The sequence below is a fragment of the Phyllobates terribilis genome, unplaced genomic scaffold, assembly GCF_046119375.1.
Source record: "Phyllobates terribilis strain yellow unplaced genomic scaffold, ASM4611937v1 Scaffold_9__5_contigs__length_417890890, whole genome shotgun sequence".
In the NCBI taxonomy this organism is placed as follows: domain Eukaryota; kingdom Metazoa; phylum Chordata; class Amphibia; order Anura; family Dendrobatidae; genus Phyllobates; species Phyllobates terribilis.
In genome coordinates this window covers 370701759-370725360 of record NW_027362769.1, presented here as the reverse complement: position 1 = coordinate 370725360, position 23602 = coordinate 370701759, and the positions used below count along the sequence as shown (strand labels likewise).

Sequence of the window (23602 nt, the reverse complement as noted above, 5' to 3'; positions counted from 1 at the left end):
CTTATCATTTTCACATGCCAGGTCTGCAGCTGTATATTTATGTTCTGCAGCAGCTGAGGTACACAACACTTCAGCTGCTGAAGAACCTCTTGTTTAAATATGGGTTTTTTTGCCAGGAAAACTGCTGGTATCATGTCTAGGTTTACCCCCTCTCAATCAGCCTGAAGTGTCTGACACCAGAGAACAATAGACTTTATAAATCAAAGGTTTATTCGTTATTGTCGGATAGAGCTGGTAAAAACAAGCACTTTTGCAATTTGCTGCTTGTTAATATCTCTAGAACGGCTGCAAATTTTAACAGTTTTGTTTTCTTTAAAGCTTGTTGCCTAGGAGACCGACCACCGCTGCTGTCTAGCTTGTAAGCGCTGCAACAAAGCTGGCCAGGATTAGGAGGCAACGATGAGCTCCAGCGATCCCGGATAGTTTCAAAATAGTGCTTACAAGGTCACAGGAAAGATCTCGTAAGCACTGTGCATGTTCTAAGCAGCGATGGTCGGTCTCCAAGGCAACGAACTATAAACAAAAGTAAAAAAAAAGTGTTAATATCTCAAAAATGGTTGAAGATTTGAAGAAACAGCCAATTGCAAACTGGCTTGTATTTACAAGCTCTATCCGACAATACACATTTCCAAAGAAGGGAAATAACCCATTAAGCGATTTGTGCAGGATAAGAAAATATGGCAGGTTTCTTGCAAAAACAGCGCCACGCCTGTCTACAGGTTATGTGTGGTATCACACCTTCCTCCCTTGAAGATAAATGGCACCAGACATAGGTGGCCGCTTATCTCCGTTTTATTTAAAGCACCATGCACACTCAGCCGAAAGTTATGATGGTCTTGCTGGTCTACACCGATTTGTCACAAGTGACACGGACAAGGCGTTTACTGCAATCAAACGGAATTTATTCCTCACCAGAAATTTCTGAAAATACACAAAGATAAAGCAAATGATCTCAGAATAATTAAATTAAAACAAATGATTCTTTTTACATGTCACGTACGTTCATGCTCCAAAGCGCCCTCTGTCTGGTCAGCTACATAGTGCAGCGTACGACTGTCATCAGCCCATTTGCATGAAGCCAGTCATGTCACTGAGCCGTGGAACCCAGTTATGCTATCAAAACGTGAAATCCAGTGATGTCACCGGCCCTGGGAACCTGTGATGTCAGCAAGAAATGAAATCTAGTGATGTCACAGAGTCCTAGAACCCAGTGTTATCAAAACCTGGAATCCAATGATGTCACCTGGCTCTGGAACCCTGTGATGTCAGCGAGAAGTAAAATCCTGTGATGTCACTGAGTCGTGAAACAGTGATGTCACAGAGCCCTTGAACCCAGTTATGTTATCAAAACTTTAAATTCAGTGATGTCACAGAGCCGGAAACCTGGTGATTTCACGGAGATGCGAAACTCTATGACATCACCGAGATGTGGAACCCAGTCATGTTATCAAAACTTGAAATCCAGTGATGTCACCGGGCTCTGGAGCCCGGTGATGTCAGGGAGAAGTGAAATCCCGTGATTTCAGTAGTGAAACCAAGTGATGTCACCGAGCGTTAGAACCCAGTCATGTCACCGAGCGTTAGAACCCAGTCATGTCACCGAGCGTTAGAACCCAGTCATGTCACCGAGCGTTAGAACCCAGTGATGTCACCGAGCGTTAGAACCCAGTGATGTTATCCAAACTTGCAATCTGATGATGTCACCGAGCCTTGGAACCCTGTGACATCACAGAGACCTGAAACTGAGTGATGTCACTGAAACAAGACTACATTGAATTTAAATCAGTGTTCGTAATTTCCTCTGTGTCACTAGCTCTGCCATCTTGGCAAATTTTTATAAATTTGGTAATAGGGATTGAAATTAAGGGGGAGGGAGGGGGGTTATCAAAGATGTGGCCATGATGCCCTCAGAAGGGGCTGGCTTTGTATTGGGAGAATTTCTCCATAGGCAAATCAGCAATAGAAACCAATGGTGGGGTGTGGAAAGGGGCAACAATAAATAAATGCAGTACCTCTTGTGCCAGGTTGGGGGGTGTAAAGTGCTGTGGGGTTGAACTAGCACCAGGAAGAGGGCCCCTTTAAGATGCATGCTCTGGGGACCCCTCATCCTTACATGTATTCCCTTTGCTTGAAATATTAGTGATAGAACTACTGCTACCAACAAATTTTCACCAAAAGAAAAAAAAAATAAAAATAAGAGGACGAACCACTAAAATAAAGGAGGATTCCTTGCAATTACGGACACCCTCTTTCCACCAAAGTTGTGGAATATCTTAAAACTTTATACCAGTAGCATGTTCCCCGTCTTCAAGAAAATGGCTGCCGCCCCGCAGCTTTGTAGGACTCCGCCAGTTTAACCACGTCATCAGCACGGGGATTATATTGCTATTGCCCTTTGGCCACGACATGGTCAAATCCAGTGACTGGACAGGAATGTGTCGCCCCCCCGGAGGACCCCGTCAGTTCCATATACCTGTATATTTACAGCTATATATATATATATATATATATATATATATATATATATATATATATATATATATATATATATATATATATATATATATATATATATATATATATATATATATATATATATATAATTTTTTTTAATCTAATTATTTACATACACATATAGAAACTTTCTTCAAAAGTGTCTAAAAATGTGATTTGTCTGCATATAAAAAAAAGAGGAGAGGAGAAAGCGAGAGAAGAAGCCCCACGAGTCATTTTCACCCTCTCCGTGGTCAGGAGTCAGATGCAGCACCATGAAGTCGAATATTTAAAGGGGGGGTTCACAGTAGCAGCCTGCTGTGTGTACAGGTCCTGCGTGATCTGGTGCGCTTCTTATACACATGACGTGGATTTTGTGCAAATAATACGTAGGATTCGCTGGGGGTTTATTAAAATATAAAAAGGTCATAACCCCAGAATGCAGTCCTTGTGCTGGGAGTGCATGCTGAGGTAGAGACCTGGGAGCTGCAAACTTCTTTCCAGGAGTGATACCACAACACCAAAATCCATTTATAAATTAATGAGAAACCCGTGAAATGATGGAACATTATTACTGTCCCGATTCCCCCCCCCCGTGCCGCTTTTACACACAAACCCACCTATACGCCGACCTATATACATTTGTGCATTGACGCAACACTATATACACATTCACTCGTTAAGTCCATGGTCTAAGGATCCATGTTGGTAGATATCCGATAGACCAGGCCCACAATAGTGGACAGCTATACATTCTGGTATTAAATCACTTAAGGTGACATTTAAGCAGTGAGAAGGGTCTTCAAGGTGAAAGCGACTCCTCAGGGGTGCAGGGGGGAGGGTCTACGATAGGTTCAACCATGATGTTCCCCAGCTTAGTCCTTGAGTCTCTTTGTGCATAATGTTCCCCAGCTTTGTCCTTGAGTCTCTTTGTGCATACTTTAAGACACAAGTGTAAGACAAGACGAGTTGCTGACGCACAACAGCTATCTCCATGGAAGCCCGGAAGGTTCACACGTCACAGCGGATCAGCCCGAGTGGCTCAGTGGTCAAGGTCATATCTGCCTCCTCTGCTCTCTGTATCATGGGCAGAGCTACGTCTTCTTCTGGACTGACTTGTGGGGTTAATGTATCCTGCAGTAAAGAAAAAAATAAGTAAAGTCAAGAGGTCGATTTGCAGACCACCTTTTTGTCCACCAGGTTATGTGGATGTTGTAGGTGGCCAATACTCCCTTTTAATACGGGAAAAAAAATGGGTGAGACCCCAAACTTGACAGAAGTTGTCCAAACTTTGGCAATTTTTGGACCCTGTAAAACATAGTAAGCATACACATGGCAGACCTGGGGGTCTTCTTTACATCCCAAACAGCCTTGCAGCCCATTGGCATGCTATAATAGTGTTGCAAGAGCACTGTTGGAGAAACAGGGGCAGCCCACCCTAGACACCACCTTCTATATACAGACACTCACTTCACTTCCAATATGGCTGGGTTGGTCTCCATAATTGCCACGATGATCCTGTCAATGTAGTCCTGTAATCGAAGATTAATTTCCTCCTGCTTCTGAATTGCCTCCATCAGCTGCGGAGAAGGGTACGACAGTGAGAAGCGGACGGTCAGAGGCACTTGTAGTCTACACTTACGTGTTAAACGTCTTTTTTGTACCTCATCTCTAGAAACACTGCTGATTTCAGCGGCCAGCGAGTCAGAGAAGGTGGTGGAGAACAAGTTCTTGGCTCCCTGGATGCTGAGGTTAATGATCTGGCCGTTGAGTTCTTCATTCTGCTCCTTGAGAAGCCGCTGTTCCTAAAATGGAAAGATGTATATATTCTTTATGTCATTAAAGTGTTATTCCCACAGAGCTGAGCTGTGTTTCTGGCTGCTGCTGACAGATTAATGATGCAAAACTGAAAATGCAGCTCTACTGAAGCACATGGCAGAAGCTTATCGTTGGCCATATGCATCCACAGAGCACCACTTGCAGTTTTATATCACTGATCTGTCAGCAGAAGGCATCAAACAGCTTATCCCTGCTTGTGTCAGCTCCACAGAACCCAATTGTGCAGGAAGAGCGGAGTGGAGTGCAGGACTGTTGATCTTTGCTGGAAACAAGCCAATGATGTAAAAAACACAAATACAGATATGTTTCTGTGGATGGCAGAAGATAAAAACCTGGCTGACAGAACACTGTACAAAACCATAGATTGTACAGACGAATCAAGTGTATGTATTGTCCAATGTGGAGGCAGTGAAGAGCTCAGGAGAGTAAAAACTGAATTTTTACGCAGCTAAGTGCTACACAAAATGTGTGACTTTTATGAGCCCCACCATGCTTTAGTGTCATAACTACCTATAGGATGTGTATTTACATGCAGACAGGAGCAGATCCGATGAGGTGGTAGCGGTACCTGTTTAAGCCTCCGGACTTCTTGCTCCAGCTCGGCCTCCTTGGTGCGGCTGTTGTACTCCTGAAGGGCGGCGCTATTCCCCACTCCCATTCTCTGTTCCATTTCGAGGCGCAACAGCTGCGTTTGTTCCAGCTCCCGCCGGAGCTCCTCTATTACCTGCCATTGCGAAAAGAGGAGCCAGTTTAAAAAGGTATGAGAGTTACAATCACATTTTTTAGCCTTTTTTGTTTAACCCAGATATTAGCGGCATCAAATGAGTCGTGACGCCGCTGTAATATTTGCATTATTGCCGGGCCGAACAGGGGAATACTGGCCTGTAAAGTGATATTTTTTTTTCTTTTTACATCTTTCTCATCTCTCTCTGCATTTCAGAAAGTAATGAAAATGCTGTAGGCGGCATAAAAAGAGAAGCCAGACAGGGATCAGTCAAGGACACTGGCACGGTGGCACGGTCACTCTCACCTCTTGGCACCGCTCTTTCTCCTTCTGTTGTTTGTGCTTCTCCTTGCTCAGCTTCCCTTCCAGCTTCATGTTCTGCTCCTGGTGGCCTTTAAGCTGACGCTGCAGTTCTTCCACATCATCCAACAGTTTATGTTTCTCCTACGGACAAAAATGATAAGTCTTAAAGGGATTGGCCACTCCATATATATAAAAAAGTGGGGGTTTCCTGAAGCAACTTGTTAACATTTTTCCTAGACTTTTTTTTGGGTGTTATTCTCGTTTTTATTTTTATTTTTTAATCAATTAAACAAAAAAAAAAAAAACACTTGAAAAACATTTGAAGAGGGATTTTTCAACCGTTTTTTCTATAGCGGACCCACACCTTGGAGAAAAGAAAAAAAAAAACACTCTGCGTGAACATACCTTTAGGGTCTTTTTGCTGAGTTTTCAGAGCAGAAACTCAATGTTTTTGAGGAGTTTTGAAAACTGGAGAGTTTCTGCTCAGTGGCTATGTGTACACTGAGTTTTTTTGGAGCAGAAACGGAGCAAAAACTTCCAAGTTTTTGAGGAGTTTTACATATTTGAAGAGGATATGGAGCATTTCAGATCAGTTTCTATTCCGAAAACTCTGTGTGCACAAAACCTCAGCCATCTTTCTTGCGGAGGCGTCTTTTGCTCTATACTGTGAAGATTGGAAGCCGCCCGAAGAGTGAGCCGAAACTTAAAGCAGGTACAAGAAGTGATAGAAGACGAAACATGTGCACAGCAATGACATTGCTGTGCATTAATGTTCACTTTTTTCACATTTCACGTGGAATCTGCCCGAAAAGGACGTTATATGAACACATTGTTCTGGAGTGAATCCTCTCCAAAATCATCATCATAAACTATTTCAAAACCTCTTGGAAAACTCTTCCAATGTACTGCTATAAAAAACCCACCTTGCTGTTTATGTGACGAGTGCTTTTTGAGCTTTTTTTTTTTTTTTTTTTACCCTGATGAAGTTTTGAAAAATACTTGGTGGAAAAAAAAACAGCAAAAACCTCTCCAGTTTAGACAATATCCAAATTAAAAGGCTGCAAAGAACACTTTGGGGGGGAACTTTTTCAAAACCGATTTAAAAAGCAATAAACTCCTCCAAGACCAGAGAATTTCTTGAAGGGGTTTCTGCCTGAAAAACTTTATTTTTTATTTTTTACGGTCATAAATAAAAAAAAAACCCTTTGTGTGCTCATAGCCTTAGATGTAGCTGACCTCCTCCAGTCTCTGTGTCGTTGCCTTTGCGCTGGGCAGCTGGGAGTTCAGCTCCACGTTCTCGTTTTCCAGTTCCTGAACTCTGCAGAATAAAAAATAAATAATAAATATTTTTTTTATACTGTCAGGGGCTACAAAAATTAAGATTTGGGCAAGATTAGAGTATCATCCCAATATTAAAATGTCAGTCTCTGAATTACATGCATTGAAATATCAGACCAACTATCTACATTTAAATCAGTCTTTACATTGTAACTAGCCCTCAGATGTGACAATGTATCAGACAATGCAATTCTTAGAGGAACTGTCATTACCATAAATATGTAATTTTTTTTTACCCGGTGTAAATGTCGCTGTTCTCCTGAATCCGGCGATGTTTTTCTTTTGTTCCTGCTCCTCTCCGTTCCTGAGATATGGCCCCCTCTCCCCTGTATACAAGTCTAGTTTTTGTAGCCAAGAGGGAGTGCTCCCTGACTCCTCCCTATGGGTGTTTTCAAAATGACCACACCCTTTTGACCATCATTACATAGAGTGAAGAGGAGTCCATATCTCAGGAACTGAGAGGCGCAGGGACAAAAGAAAAACAAGGTCGGATTTGGGGGAACAGCGGCATTTACACCAGGTAAAAAAAATTACATATTTATGCCAAGTAACAGGTCCCCTTTAACCTCTTCGCTCAAAATGAGTACATCATTGCAAAATTTTGGCAAAGGGCTCAAAGTGGTTTAAAAAAAAAAAAAAGAAAAAGAAGAAAAATTCATCTGGTTTCCCCAATGCTCCCTATCTGATACTTACCCTCTCTAATTTGCCAAATTCAGGCACGTCAGTCAGTGATCAGCTGAGCAAGCGTTTCCCATTTGTCGAAATTGTACCAAAAATTACAGACCAGAGGAGCATTTAGTGATCAGTGAGGGGAGTATCAAGCATACTCCCCTCACCAATACAGGTTTTCATTTTCTGGACCATCCTGACCATTTTTGGGGCTTATTTTTTGTTTCCCTTTTTTTCACCTGGCCTTTAAACTGCTCAAGCGAAATCCTCGGTCACGCTCCATCTTCCGCAGCTCATCTCTGTGTTTCCGAGTCTCCTCGCTCTGCACCTCGTCGGATAGTAATTCCTGGTCTTTCAGCTGCTCCTCGAGTGCGTGGGCTCTGCTCGTAAGAAGGGGGTAAAGAGAGAGGAGACAGCGGGTCAAGAAAAGGGAGACGGATGATTGCTGGAGGCCAAGTGTCTAGAAGGATCGGCTCACCTATGTAATAGCTGCAGGTTCTCCTGCCGGAGGCGGTTTTGCTGTTCCCCTGTCATGGCAGCGTCTCTCTCTAGTTCACTCACCCGCTGTTCCAGGTACAGAACCTGTAGGTTACAATATAATGGGATGAAAAGAGTAAAGGTAACTCTCAAAATGGGAATAAAGGACAAAAAAAAAAATCGGAGGCATGAGGCACAGGTAAAAAACAACATGCCCAGTAGTCATGGTGGAAAAAAAAGAAATAACAGCATGCCCAGTAGCCATGGTGGAAGATAAAAAAAAACACGTGACCCCCTTTTCTGCAAATATTTTATAAAAGTATTACACTTTAATGTGCTCGAGCAATAAATACCCTTAAAGGGGTTGTAACATGGAGAGAAACCCCATGCATATTCCTGAGGGCAGCTCAGTTCCTGGGTTCAAATCACACTAAGGACAACATCTGCAAGGAGTTTGTATGTTCTCCCCGTGTTCGCGTGGATTTCCTCTGAGTTCTCCAGTCTCCTCCCACACTACAAAGACATACTGATAGGGAATTTAGATTGTGAGCCCCAATGGGGACAGTGCCCATAATGTCTGTAAAGCGCTGTAGAATTAATGGTGCTATATAAAAGGGAGTAAAATAAATTCAAATATATATATATATATATATATATATATATATATATATATATATATATATATATATATATATATATATATACACATACACACACATATACATACAATACAGACCAAAAGTTTTGACACACCTTCTCATTTAAAGATTTTTCTGTATTTTCATGACTATGAAAATTGTACATTCACACTGAAGACATCAAAACTATGAATTAACACATGTGGAATTATATACTTAACAAAAAAGTGTGAAACAACTGAAAATATGTCTTATATTCTAGGTTCTTCAAAGTAGCCACCTTTTGCTTTGATGACTGCTTTGCACACTCTTGGCATTCTCTTGATGAGCTTCAAGAGGTAGTCACCGGAAATGGTCTTCCAACAATCTTAAAGGAGTTCCCAGAGATGCTTAGCACTTGTTGGCCCTTTTGCCTTCACTCTGCGGTCCAGCTCACCCCAAACCATCTCGATTGGGTTCAGGTCTGGTGACTGTGGAGGCCAGGTCATCTGGCGTAGCCCCCCATCACTCTCCTGCTTGGTCAAATAGCCTTTACACAGCCTGGAGTTGTGTTTGGGGTCATTGTCCTGTTGAAAAATAAATGATGGTCCAACAAAACGCAAACCGGATGAAATAGCATGCCGCTGCAAGATGCTGTGGTAGCCATGCTGGTTCAGTACGCCTTCAATTTTGAATAAATCCCCAACAGTGTCACCAGCAAAGCACCCCACACCATCACACCTCCTCCTCCATGCTTCACGGTGGGAACCAGGCATGCAGAGTCCATCCATTCACCGTTTCTGCGTCGCACAAAGACACGGTGGTTGGAACCAAAGATCTCAAATTTGGACTCATCAGACCAAAGCACAGATTTCCACTGGTCTAATGTCCATTCCTTGTGTTCTTTAGCCCAAACAAGTCTCTTCTGCTTGTTGCCTGTCCTTAGCAGTGGTTTCCTAGCAGCTATTTTACCATGAAGGCCTGCTGCACAAAGTCTCCTCTTAACAGTTGTTGAAGAGATGTGTCTGCTGCTAGAACTCTGTGTGGCATTGACCTGGTCTCTAATCTGAGCTGCTGTTAACCTGCAATTTCTGAGGCTGGTGACTCGGATAAACTTAACCTCAGAAGCAGAGGTGACTCTTGGTCTTCCTTTCCTGGGGCGGTCCTCATGTGAGCCAGTTTCTTAGTAGCGCTTGATGGTTTTTGCAACTGCCCTTGGGGACACTTTCAAAGTTTTCCCAATTTTTCGCACTGACTGACCTTCATCTCTTAAAGTAATGATGGCCACTCGTTTTTCTTTACTTAGAATTTGTATTATGGCAAGAAAAAAACAGCTAACAGTCTATTCAGTAGGACTATCAGCTGTGTATCCACCAGACTTTTGCACAACACAACTGATGGTCCCAACCCCATTTATAAGGCGAGAAATCCCACTTATTAAACCTGACAGGGCACACCTGTGAAGTGAAAACCATTTCTGGTGACTACCTCTTGAAGCTCATCAAGAGAATGCCAAGAGTGTGCAAAGCAGTCATCAAAGCAAAAGGTGGCTACTTTGAAGAACCTAGAATATAAGACATATTTTCAGTTGTTTCACACTTTTTTGTTAAGTATATAATTCCACATGTGTTAATTCATAGTTTTGATGCCTTCAGTGTGAATGTACAATTTTCATAGTCATGAAAATACAGAAAAATCTTTAAATGAGGTGTGTCCAAACTTTTGGTCTGTACTGTAATATATATATATATTTTATATAATATATAGAAAAAATAAAGGAAAAGAGCAGCATGAGCAGACAACTTGTAAATGGGTGGGTGCCCGTCCTCAGGTAAATACCAAACCTTCTTACATATGAAAAAAATAGTAGAAACAGCACTCCATAAATAGATGATTTATTAGCTCAGCAAGAGCTGTGGCAACGTTTCGGCTTTTTCAAGCAAATTTTATTGTTTTATTATTATTATTTATTTTATTTTTTTTACAGCGTTCAAGTGAGCGGTAAAAGAAAAAAAAAATGTACCTGGCAACTTGATTCTCCAGGTCAGTACGACTGAGGAGATACCAAACTCATATTGGTTTTTTTTAATTGCCAAAAAAAAAATAACTTTGTAAAAAAAAAAAAATAACTATTCGGTCTGTGTCGCCATTCTCCGAGACCCGTACCATTTTTTTTTTATTTTTCCTTTGTTGGGAGCTGCCGTTTTCATGGATTTAAGGTCCATACAATGTGGAGATGCAACTACCAAAAAACAGCAATTCTGCGAGTTTAAATTCTTTTTCGAAACGCGTCAAAGTCGCATGTTAATATTTCTTGGCAATTGAGGTCTTCAATCCTCAACAGTGCGAAATAACTCCACTAATCCTCCATCCTATCCTCATTTTTTTTTCTCATATCTTTTGCCATTTACTAACTGAATTAAATACATTTATATATGTGGATAGATCGGACTTGTGAGTGAGTGTGGCGATAATAATTTTCTTTATTTATGTAATGAAAAAAAAAAAGGATTCAGTTTTTTTGTTCTTTTTTTCATAGTTTTCTTAACTTTTTCTAGTAGTAATAGTTTTAACTAAATAGAATTAGTTTTGTAAACTTTTTTTATTAAAACTTTTAGTGCAGTATATTGACTTCAGTATTGCAATATATAGTGAAATTAAGGATTTCCAATGACGCCTCATCACGGGTTGGGCTTCATAGGAGTACGACGATAACGGGGACCTTCAGTTGGCCCCATGCAATGTCTAAAATTAACGCACCACCTGGATGTAAGAGACTGATAGCAGCATTTTTGTGGTTTAATAGCAGAGATCAGAGCAAGCGCTGGTCGCTGCTGTTCGAAGCAGATGCTGGCTGTATAACACGGCTGGCATCCACCATGTGTGGAAATGGTTTAGCTCGTGATCCTGCACCACACATGTGCAGTCCTATATATTGCGGATGTCGGGAAGGAGTTAAAGCTTTGTAGTGGCTGTAGTACCTTGTCTGTGAGATCGGTGTCATCGCACGCCATGTTTGTGAGCGGCTGCTCTCCTGGGTCTTCCAGGAATCCACTGTGATGAAGCCTCCTGGAGACAGAAGACCTGGATTACTATAGATATGGCGATAATGTACATCCTGCTCGTACTTCCTTATCTACGACTAGTCGCCGAGTTGTAAAATATTCCAGTTCTTATCAGCGCAGACTCCCTGTGTCACAACTACAAGATCCTGCGGTGCACCCATCACCCCCTCGCAACGAGCTCCTCTCTCTCTACGACACCCACCATATATATATACACGACACCCCCCATATATACCCTACCGATCCGGCAGGTAACAGTCACCGTGGTCACACTCACCGTGCCTCCTTTCTGCTCGAGGTCCTCTTGTCCGGGCTGCAGAGCAAACAAAAAGACAGTGAGAGTGGAAAAAAAAACACCGAAAAGGAAGCAAAAAAAAAAAAGAGAAAGTGTGATAACACTTCACACAAGGAAGCAAAAAAAAAACCCCAAAAACTAAAATACCAAGAGCATGCAAAGCCCGGAGCATGAGCGCCCGGTGTAAGAAGGGTTAAAGCCGCTGCAAAGGAAACGATGAGTGACAGGTGGAAGGGAAAATGCTGACACTGCAGTCGGGAAAGGGTTAACGGGATCGGAGGAAGATGAGCTGGGGTGACCCCCGGTTTCCTGCCCCAGGAAATAACAAGAGGGAAGTATGTCAGCTCCATTATGGAGGACTGGCCTAAAGCACACCATAGCTGGGTATAGCGCCCCCTACATCTCAGGGACTGCAGGCGATGAAGACTTCTGCATGCAAGTGGCAAGCCCCGTCAGAACTGGACAGGAGGAGGCGCCGTGGAGACCCTTTACAAGACGACTCATTGACTCTGCATCTAATAAAGCGGAGTGACAACCAATATGGGGGCCACCACAGCTCATACAAGGACAATCACCCTCTACATGGGCTGTGACACATTGTCTGTCACCCCAGGAACGAAGATCTCACCCATCCAGGCTACAGGCACCTGTAATGGGACATGTTCTTGGTCTGGATCATGGTAGTGGATTTAGGAAACAATTAAGGGGCATATCGTACGTCCTTCTGTGAGAGTCTCCACCAGTGCGGCGCCCCCCCTGTCCCCTATGGGTAATGGGCATGCAATGTCACCTGTCCATCTCAAGGTAACGGAGACGGGAGGACAGATCTTCCAGGCGGTTGATATGTTTGTGGCACTGGCTGCAGTACAGCCCGCCCAGGCCTGAGCAAGGTGGTGGGGCCAGAAGCTGGCGCTCCGACACAGGAACACCGCTGTAAAAGTTATATAAAATCATACGGAATACTCCGTATTATTAGCTAGACACAGAAGTTACCCTGCGCTTATCCGGAGTTACATCCTGTATTATACCCCAGAGCTGCACTCACTATTCTGCTGGTGCAGTCACTGCGTACATACATTACATTACTGATCTGGAGTTACATCCTGTATTATACTCCAGAGCTGCACTCACTATTCTGCTGGTGCAGTCACTGTGTACATACATTACATTACTGATCCTGAGTTACATCCTGTATTATACTCCACAGCTGTACTCACTATTCTGCTGGTGCAGTCACTGTGTACATACATTACATTACTGATCCTGTACTGATCCTGAGTTACATCCTGTATTATACTCCAGAGCTGCACTCACTATTCTGCTGGTGCAGTCACTGTGTACATACATTATATTACTTATCCTGTACTGATCCTGAGTTACATCCTGTATTATACTCCACAGCTGCACTCACTATTCTGCTGGTGCAGTCACTGTGTACATACATTACATTACTGATCCTGAGTTACATCCTGTATTATCCTCCAGAGCTGCACTCACTATTCTGCTGGTGCAGTCACTGTGTACATACATTATATTACTTATCCTGTACTGATCCCGAGTTACATCCTGTATTATACTCCAGAGCTGCACTCACTATTCCACCAGAGCTGTGGCGGGACAAGCCCCTCTCTTTACCCCCCGGCTCTTAGCAGATACTTGCGCCTGTCCTGACGGGTCTCCGCACATTCTCCGCTGGCTGCGGATTTATAACCTCCCTGGATTATTAACCTGAGGACGGAGCTATAATCTCACCTGGATGTGAGATGCTGGGAGGAGTTTGTCGTCCGCGTGAAGCTCTCTTGCTCTTCCTCGCAGTGGCTGTTGAACAAGTCCGGCTCTGCTCCTTCTCCAAAATCCTCAAACTGCTCCTCCTGGCCCGTGACCGTGACCCCCGAAATATCACACAGGGACAGCTCCAATCCTTCAGGTCTGAAACAGAGATATGGAGACATACATGAGAGATCGGGGCCCGTTATGTATCATGGTGCGGCACAGGAGGAAGACCCCCATCTTGTATACAGCTCTACTCCATTCACTTCTATGGGAGTTCCAAAAAGTTTCTGGATCCTTCTCTTATTACGGAGATGAGAAAAATTAGCAATAAGTAACTTCTTGCTATACTCAAATTATTGCATTCAGATTATAAAAAAATACAAATAATTTTTTTTTATATAAAAAAGTTTATTTAATTTTTCTTATGCAATCCAAATTCAATAATTGAATTAATATGGAAGGAAAAGTTAAAAAAAAGATCCTCTTACGTTGCTGGTGCGCGTCCTCGAGACCCTGCCCCATCTCCTTCAGCCTCAGGGTCTTCCTGTGCCGCTAACCCTCCGGTATCTTCATCTGTGAAGGTCTCGCACTCGCTATAGGCGCTCTCCGAACCCACGTAGGCGCTGTCCGTCACCTCCGTAACCTGTCGGGAGACCAAGACGATAGAAGTCAATGCCAGTGCCAGATTCGGCGGATGGCACGCCGGGCCTGACTCTCTACTAATCAACGCTCCCTACCTTACCGGAGAGTAAAGACATCTCATGAAGGGGTTAATCCATGCCCGTCTGGCACAAGGCGAATTCTTTATTACCAGAGTCCGAGCCTTTATAGGTAACAGGATTAACAGAGTCGGGTTTATTATTAAAGTATTTTGTGGCGGAGGGTTGTTAATGGCTCCCCGAGGAGTGAGGCGTCTCGGTCCTCGCTCAGCAGAAATGACAAAGCGCTAGGAAGGATGAGGCTCTCGCTGCTCTTCCTGGCCAGAGATACCATGGTCTTACTCAGCGTAAACTTTCTTAGAGCAAAGTTCATTACCTCCCCGTCCACTACACAAGACCTCAGAGACGAACATCCTACATCAATCATTGCACCCCTACTTGTAAAATGCGCATTAATATAATCATACGGAGGTAATGAAAATAAAAAAAAAACATGCATTTTTCTGATACACAATCCCTGCATAGCTATAGAGGTAAATGATAAAATTCATCCTGCCCGCAGCCACCACTAGGGGGAGCTTACTAAAGGCGGGTCTTGGGTGAGCTCCCTCTAGTGGTGGCTGCAGGCAGATCGTTAAATGATATAGAATTCTATCTGCCTGTGGCCACCACTAGAGGGAGCTCACCCAAGACCATTTTTAGGAAGCTCCCCCTAGTGGTGGCTGTAGGCAGTAAGAATTTTATCATTCACCTCCATAGCTATGAAGAAGATTTGGTACTCTGGATTAGTAAAACTCAAATTCAAATGCTAATATATATCATCTGGATCTGAGCTTTACTAATCCAGAGTACCAAATCTAATTTTTTATTTTTTATGTTAAATTACAGAATTTTGGACCTAAAAATTAAATGGAATTAGAATGTGGAACTTTATTAATAAAATAATAAAAAAAAAGAAGTCTTTGGCTGGGAGACGGTGGGGTCTCCGCAGCCATTTAATGGGTTGACCAGGAGTATTTTCCCACCTAATTTAACACTGGGCACAGCAAAAATGACATCTGAAGATACAAAAGAGATCGCTGGGACCATCTGCCACCAGATATCGTACCACACCAATGACCCAGTGGGCGATATGTCCGCACGTCGCGGCTGGATGCTATATATCCATGTACACAGCAGACACCTGTATATGAAGGTAGTTATGGACTGGGAGAAGCCGGTGATCTTTGAACAGGAAGGAAAGTCGCCTGTGATCTCTGCACATTCGCAGGAGGAAAAATCTACGAGACATTTAATCTGAGTGCAACCAGATCCTCTTCCCCACGCGGCTTCCTGCAGAGCAGAGGGAACAGTAATATGGACGCTGCTGTGCGATGGTTCCCCCTAAACACAATAACGGGGTCTTGGGGTAATGATCAGCCGGGAAGAGGTCATTCCTTCACCTGTCAGCAGCTCACAACGGCCCATTATCACATAATTGAGAAATTCCAGATATGTGTGAAGTCAGGACCCTCAAAAATACAAGATGTACCCCCAAAGTTATCTGCATGAGACAGCCACAGTGAGCTCACAGCCATGTCTGCCATGGCCTCCTGCACAACAAAGACCGCCACAGGGCCCCAAACTACAACAGAGACCACCACAGGGACCCCCCACAACAAGCGCCACAATGCCCCCTGTGCTTTCCCCACAACAGTGACCACCACAGTGCCCCCCTCCACAACAGTGAGCACCAGTGCCCCCCTCCACAACAGTGACCACCACAGTGCCCCCCTCCACATCAGTGACCACCACAGTGCCCCCCTCCACATCAGTGACCACCACAGTGCCCCCATCCACATCAGTGACCACCACAGAGCCCCCTCCACATCAGTGACCACCACATCAGTGACCACCACAGAGCCCCCCTCCACATCAGTGACCACCACAGTGCCCCCCTCCACATCAGTGACCACCACAGTGCCCCACTCCACATCAGTGACCACCACAGTGCCCCCCTCCACATCAGTGACCACCACAGTGCCCCCCTCCACATCAGTGACCACCACAGTGCCCCCCTCCACATCAGTGACCACCACAGTGCCCCCATCCACATCAGTGACCACCACAGAGCCCCCTCCACATCAGTGACCACCACATCAGTGACCACCACAGAGCCCCCCTCCACATCAGTGACCACCACAGTGCCCCCCTCCACATCAGTGACCACCACAGTGCCCCACTCCACATCAGTGACCACCACAGTGCCCCCCTCCACATCAGTGACCACCACAGTGCCCCCCTCCACATCAGTGACCACCACAGTGCCCCCCTCCACATCAGTGACCACCACAGTGCCCCCCTCCACATCAGTGACCACCACAGTGCCCCCCTCCACATCAGTGACCACCACAGTGCCCCCCTCCACATCAGTGACCACCACAGTGCCCCCCTCCACAACAGTGACCACCACAGTGCCCCCCTCCACAACAGTGACCACCACAGTGCCCCCCTCCACAACAGTGACCACCACAGTGCCCTCCCTCCACAACAGTGACCACCACAGTGCCCCCCCCTCCACAACAGTGACCACAACAGTGCCCACCTCCACAACAGTGACCACCAAAGTGCCCCCCTCCACAACAGTGACCACCATAGTGCCCCCCTCCACAACAGTAACTGCCACAGTGACCCCCCCAAAAAAAGAGACCGCTATAATGTCTCTACAAAAGTAATTTGTGGTCCTTCACAATGGTAACTGTCACAGTGCCCCCACAAAAGCAACCACTAGTGGCGCCACAACAGTAACCCCCACAAAAGTGGTTGAAAGAGTGGCCCCATAAAAGAATTAGACACAGGATCCCCCATAATCGTGACAACCACAGGGCCCCCAACTACCGTAACAGCCACAGTGCATCCTCAAATGGTGACCACCACCACATACCCCCAACAACAGTACCATCAAAGTACAGGGCTCCTACAACAGTAACAGCCATGGTGTAACCATAACCTTGGCAGCACGACCGTGACTGATAACAGAGGACAATAGCCTGCAGAATATTTAAAAAAAAAAAAAAAAAAAATCACTGAAAAAAAAAAATAGTTTTTAGTTACTTCTGTTTCTAGGAAAGTTGTGTGGCAACCAACATGGCTGCCATTACGCTCACCCAGCTTTTCCGAACTCCTGAATATGTAAATGATTATTGTGGGGGTAAGAAGAAACCCCCAAATCTTTACATGTGCACCACAATAAACTGCAGATATAGCAGAGCCGAGTATGTGATTTTACACTGGACTGTGGGAAACATGGTAAAGCGATGACAAGTTCGGCTCTGCTACATCTATACGTGTAATATATAATAACCACCGACTATATTCGCACTACGTCATATATTTAGATAATGCAAAACTTCTGCACACGCGCCTGGTGCTGTGTACACAAAACGACAGCACACCGGCAACAGCTGCGAACATGAAACCCTGAAGGTGCCCCTTCCTGGGCGACTCACCTGCAGTGCCATCCTCACCGGGGTATGTGCCTGCCCTTCTCGCACCAGCATCGCATCTACGGGGGGCACCGGGAACTATCCACAGGGTGGTCAGGCTGAATTGAAGAGGTGGGGGGTGTCCAACAGGTGGGACGGCCAGAGAATGAAGGGGCTTCTGTTCCTGACCTTGCTACCTGGAGAAGCGTCTCTTTGAACTGGGGAGGGGACAAAGCCTTCTTGTGTCACGTGCCACTCAGGTACACTCCTCCTGAACTTAACCCCTTCAGTGCAGAGACACCGCAGCCACTGACCTGACTGCAACTTTCTTATATACTCTGCGTCTCAGTTTCTCAACATTTCCAAGACCGGAGCTTGCTGTTATAAGATGAAAAAATCCTGATTTAATAATAGCTGAGGGTTTGCTACAATTGCATCTAGTTTGCTAATCCAAACTCCACAGCCTCATAAAAATTTAGTTTGGGTCAGGAGACCCAAAATTTGCGGTCCATACACAGACCATGAAACTGTGACACAAAGTCTGCCCTAGTGTACAGCGAATGACAAGTACACACTTAAAGGAGATCTGTCACCTGCCGTAAATATGGATTTTTTTTTCCTGGTGTAAATGCCGCTGTTCTCCTGAACCCAGCGATGTTTTTCTTTTGTTCCTGCGCCTCTCCGTTCCTGAAATACAACCCCTTATTCCTTGTATGTAAATAATATCCTTTAGGAAAGGGGGCGTGGTCAAATCCTCTAGAAGACCATGCCCACTTACATGAAAAGATAAGATTTACATCCAGCAAAGGAGGGGCCATATCTCAGGAACGGAGAGGCGCAGGAATAAAAGAAAAATAACGCCGGATTCAGGAGAACAGCGGCATTTACAATAGGTAAATAAATTGCATATTTATGACAAGTGAGAGGTCCCCTTTAAGAAATCCTCAGCTGTGAACGATATTAGAGGGGCTGTCTTGTGACCTCACTATTAGGGTCTGTTAGTCTGTTTGGTATATGTGTCAGGAAAGTTCATGGCACATGTATCAATTCACTTGACGGATACCAAAAGGACTGTCTTTTTTGGCACGTGCCAGGCTGGTATACATTAGTATACCTTTTTTTTTCGGCTGTATGGAATGATGTAGTCTACCATGGCATTTCATGCAGAAGCACAAAACAGAAATTAACTCCAAAAAATTAAACTACACAGTAGATGTTTTTTTTTTTAACATGCGCCATTTGTACAATGGCATATATGTCAGAGATATAGAAAGTTGAAGAACTTTTTGGATCAGAGTTACGCAACACTTAACAACCCTATAAGAGAACTTTGTTGGTTCTATAAAAACAGTTGATGGCCTACTAGACAGCAGAATTATCTTCGCTACTAGCCGTTATGGCTACCAAGAATTGGGCATTCATCAACATGTTTCACAGTTCTCAACAAGGCTCACACTGTGCACTTTAAAAAATGGTGTTTATGCCAGTTCTATTTTTTTTTCGGTGGCATTGACTTTAGGGGAAAAGAGCAAGCCAGGAAATCCCCGTGTGCCCTCACCATGAGGTGCTACCTCACAGAGGTGCTCCTTGTATAGAGTCTTGGTTTCACAAAGGACTGCGAGAAGTGAACACAAGACAAAATTCCTCATATATCTCCGCAGAGTGTTTATATTTTACCACAGGCGGCTTCAGGAAAAAAGTATGTCTGACACACAAGCTGTTACCAGCCAGACGACAGCAGCAAAACCTGACCGTAATGAGGAAAATGGGGTAAAAATAGCCCAGACACAACAGACCGAGCAATTACGGTACTATCATTGTTTACAAGGGGCGGTAATATAGTAGTTATATTCTTATACACAGGAGCAGTATTATAGTAGTTATATTCTTGTACATAGGGGGCAGTATTATAGTAGTTATATTCTTGTACATAGGGGCAGTATTATAGTAGTTATATTCTTATACATAGGGGGCAGTATTATAGTAGTTATATTCTTGTACATAGGGGCAGTATTATAGTAGTTATATTCTTATACATAGGGGGCAGTATTATAGTAGTTATATTCTTGTACATAGGGGCAGTATTATAGTAGTTATATTCTTGTACATAGGAGCAGTATTATAGTAGTTATATTCTGGTACATAGGGGGCAGTATTATAGTAGTTATATTCTTGTACATATGGGCAGTATTATAGTAGTTATATTCTTGTACATATGGGCAGTATTATAGTAGTTATATTCTTGTACATAGGGGGCAGTATTATAGTAGTTATATTCTTGCACATAGGAGCAGTATTATAGTAGTTATATTCTTTTACACAGGAGCAGTATTATAGTAGTTATATTCTTTTACACAGGAGCAGTATTATAGTAGTTATATTCTTATACACAGGAGCAGTATTATAGTAGTTATATTCTTGCACATAGGAGCAGTATTATAGTAGTTATATTCTTGTACATATGGGGCAGTATTATAGTAGTTATATTCTTGTACATATGGGCAGTATTATAGTAGTTATATTCTTGTACATATGGGCAGTATTATAGTAGTTATATTCTTGTACATATGGGCAGTATTATAGTAGTTATATTCTTGTACATAGGGGCAGTATTATAGTAGTTATATTCTTATACATAGGAGCAGTATTATAGTAGTTATATTCTTTTACACAGGAGCAGTATTATAGTAGTTATATTCTTTTACACAGGAGCAGTATTATAGTAGTTATATTCTTATACACAGGAGCAGTATTATAGTAGTTATATTCTTGTACATAGGGGGCAGTATTATAGTAGTTATATTCTTGCACATAGGAGCAGTATTATAGTAGTTATATTCTTGTACATATGGGGCAGTATTATAGTAGTTATATTCTTGTACATATGGGCAGTATTATAGTAGTTATATTCTTGTACATATGGGCAGTATTATAGTAGTTATATTCTTGTACATAGGGGCAGTATTATAGTAGTTATATTCTTATACATAGGAGCAGTATTATAGTAGTTATATTCTTGTACATAGGGGCAGTATTATAGTAGTTATATTCTTGTACATAGGAGCAGTATTATAGTAGTTATATTCTGGTACATAGGGGGCAGTATTATAGTAGTTATATTCTTATACACAGGAGCAGTATTATAGTAGTTATATTCTTGTACATAGGGGGCAGTATTATAGTAGTTATATTCTTGTACATAGGAGCAGTATTATAGTAGTTATATTCTTGTACATATGGGGCAGTATTATAGTAGTTATATTCTTGTACATATGGGCAGTATTATAGTAGTTATATTCTTGTACATATGGGCAGTATTATAGTAGTTATATTCTTGTACATATGGGCAGTATTATAGTAGTTATATTCTTGTACATAGGGGGCAGTATTATAGTAGTTATATTCTTGTACATAGGGGACAGTATTATAGTAGTTATATTCTTGTACATAGGAGCAGTATTATAGTAGTTATATTCTTGTACATAGGGGGCAGTATTATAGTAGTTATATTCTTGTACATAGGGGGCAGTATTATAGTAGTTATATTCTTGTACATAGGAGGCAGTATTATAGTAGTTATATTCTTGTACATAGGAGCAGTATTATAGTAGTTATATTCTTGTATATAGGGGCAGTATTATAGTAGTTATTCTTGTACATAGGGAGCAGTATTATAGTAGTTATATTCTTGTACATAGGGGCAGTATTATAGTAGTTATATTCTTGTACATAGGGAGCAGTATTATAGTAGTTATATTCTTGTACATAGGGGACAGTATTATATTAGTTATATTCTTGTACCTAGGGGGCAGTATTATAGTAGTTATATTATTGTACCTAGGGGCAGTATTATAGTAGTTATATTCTTGTACCTAGGGGGCAGTATTATAGTAGTTATATTCTTGTACCTAGGGGGCAATATTATAGTAGTTATATTCTTGGTGATATTGGGCAGTATTATAGTAGTTATATTCTTGTACAAAGGGGTCAGTATTATAGTAGTTCTATTCTTGTACCTAGGGGGCAGTATTATAGTAGTTCTATTCTTGTACCTAGGGGGCAGTATTATAGTAGTTCTATTCTTGTACCTAGGGGGCAGTATTATAGTAGTTCTATTCTTGTACCTAGGGGGCAGTATTATAGTAGTTCTATTCTTGTACCTAGGGGGAAGTATTATAGTAGTTATATTCTTGTACCTAGGGGGCAGTATTATAGTAGTTATATTCTTGTACATAGGGGGCAGTGTTATGGTAGTTATATTCTTGTACAGTCGGCAGTATTATGGTAGTTATATTCTTGTACATAGGGGGCAGTATTATAGTAGTAATATTCTTGTACATAGGGACAGTATTTTAGTAGTTATATTCTTGTACATAGGGGGCAGTATTATAGTAGTTATATTCTTGTACATAGGAGCAGTATTATAGTAGTTATATTCTTGTACATAGGGGGCAGTATTATAGTAGTTATATTCTTGTACATAGGAGGCAGTATTATAGTAGTTATATTCTTGTACATAGGAGCAGTATTATAGTAGTTATATTCTTGTATATAGGGGCAGTATTATAGTAGTTATTCTTGTACATAGGGAGCAGTATTATAGTAGTTATATTCTTGTACATAGGGGCAGTATTATAGTAGTTATATTCTTGTACATAGGGAGCAGTATTATAGTAGTTATATTCTTGTACATAGGGGACAGTATTATATTAGTTATATTCTTGTACCTAGGGGGCAGTATTATAGTAGTTATATTATTGTACCTAGGGGCAGTATTATAGTAGTTATATTCTTGTACCTAGGGGGCAGTATTATAGTAGTTATATTCTTGTACCTAGGGGGCAATATTATAGTAGTTATATTCTTGGTGATATTGGGCAGTATTATAGTAGTTATATTCTTGTACAAAGGGGTCAGTATTATAGTAGTTCTATTCTTGTACCTAGGGGGCAGTATTATAGTAGTTCTATTCTTGTACCTAGGGGGCAGTATTATAGTAGTTCTATTCTTGTACCTAGGGGGCAGTATTATAGTAGTTCTATTCTTGTACCTAGGGGGAAGTATTATAGTAGTTATATTCTTGTACCTAGGGGGCAGTATTATAGTAGTTATATTCTTGTACATAGTGGGCAGTGTTATGGTAGTTATATTCTTGTACAGTCGGCAGTATTATGGTAGTTATATTCTTGTACATAGGGGGCAGTATTATAGTAGTAATATTCTTGTACATAGGGACAGTATTTTAGTAGTTATATTCTTGTACATAGGGGGCAGTATTATAGTAGTTATAGTCTTGTACACAGGGGGCAGTATTATAGTAGTTATATTCTGTACATAGGGGGCAGTATTATAGTAGTTATATTCTTGTACATAGGAGCAGTATTATAGTAGCTATATTCTTGTACATAGGGGCAGTATTATAGTAGCTATATTCTTGTACATAGGGGCAGTATTATAGTAGTTATATTCTTGTACATAGGGGCAGTATTATAGTAGCTATATTCTTGTACATAGCGGCAGTATTATAGTAGTTATATTCTTGTACATAGGAGCAGTATTATAGTAGTTATATTCTTGTACATAGGGACAGTATTATAGTAGTTATATTCTTGTACATAGGGGGCAGTATTATAGTAGTTATATTCTTGTACATAGGGGCAGTATTATAGTAGTTATATTCTTGTACATAGGGGCAGTATTATAGTAGCTATATTCTTGTACATAGCGGCAGTATTATAGTAGTTATATTCTTGTACATAGCGGCAGTATTATAGTAGTTATATTCTTGTACATAGGAGCAGTATTATAGTAGTTATATTCTTGTACATAGGGGGCAGTATTATAGTAGTTATATTCTTGTACATAGGGGGCAGTATTATAGTAGTT

General features: G+C 42.1%; 1 protein-coding gene across 2 annotated transcripts in view; it reads right to left on the bottom strand.

Annotated features, from left to right (window-relative positions):
• Positions 1-879: 879 nt before the first annotated feature.
• LOC141162306 (uncharacterized) overlaps positions 880-23602 on the bottom strand; it is a 50103-nt gene continuing 27380 nt past the window's right edge. The window contains exons 4-16 of one of the 2 annotated variants that reach the window (XM_073648278.1): positions 14082-14236; positions 13573-13749; positions 12611-12751; positions 11803-11838; positions 11442-11529; positions 7845-7948; positions 7606-7746; positions 6596-6677; positions 5363-5500; positions 4901-5056; positions 4158-4298; positions 3964-4073; positions 880-3627 (exon numbers count right to left, since the gene is read on the bottom strand). In XM_073648278.1, the coding sequence (XP_073504379.1) occupies positions 3618-3627; positions 3964-4073; positions 4158-4298; positions 4901-5056; positions 5363-5500; positions 6596-6677; positions 7606-7746; positions 7845-7948; positions 11442-11529; positions 11803-11838; positions 12611-12751; positions 13573-13749; positions 14082-14236 (1479 nt within the window). In that variant the 3' untranslated portion in view covers positions 880-3617. The remainder of the gene's footprint in view (positions 3628-3963; positions 4074-4157; positions 4299-4900; positions 5057-5362; positions 5501-6595; positions 6678-7605; positions 7747-7844; positions 7949-11441; positions 11530-11802; positions 11839-12610; positions 12752-13572; positions 13750-14081; positions 14237-23602) is intronic. The other variant, XM_073648279.1, reaches the window with a different exon arrangement.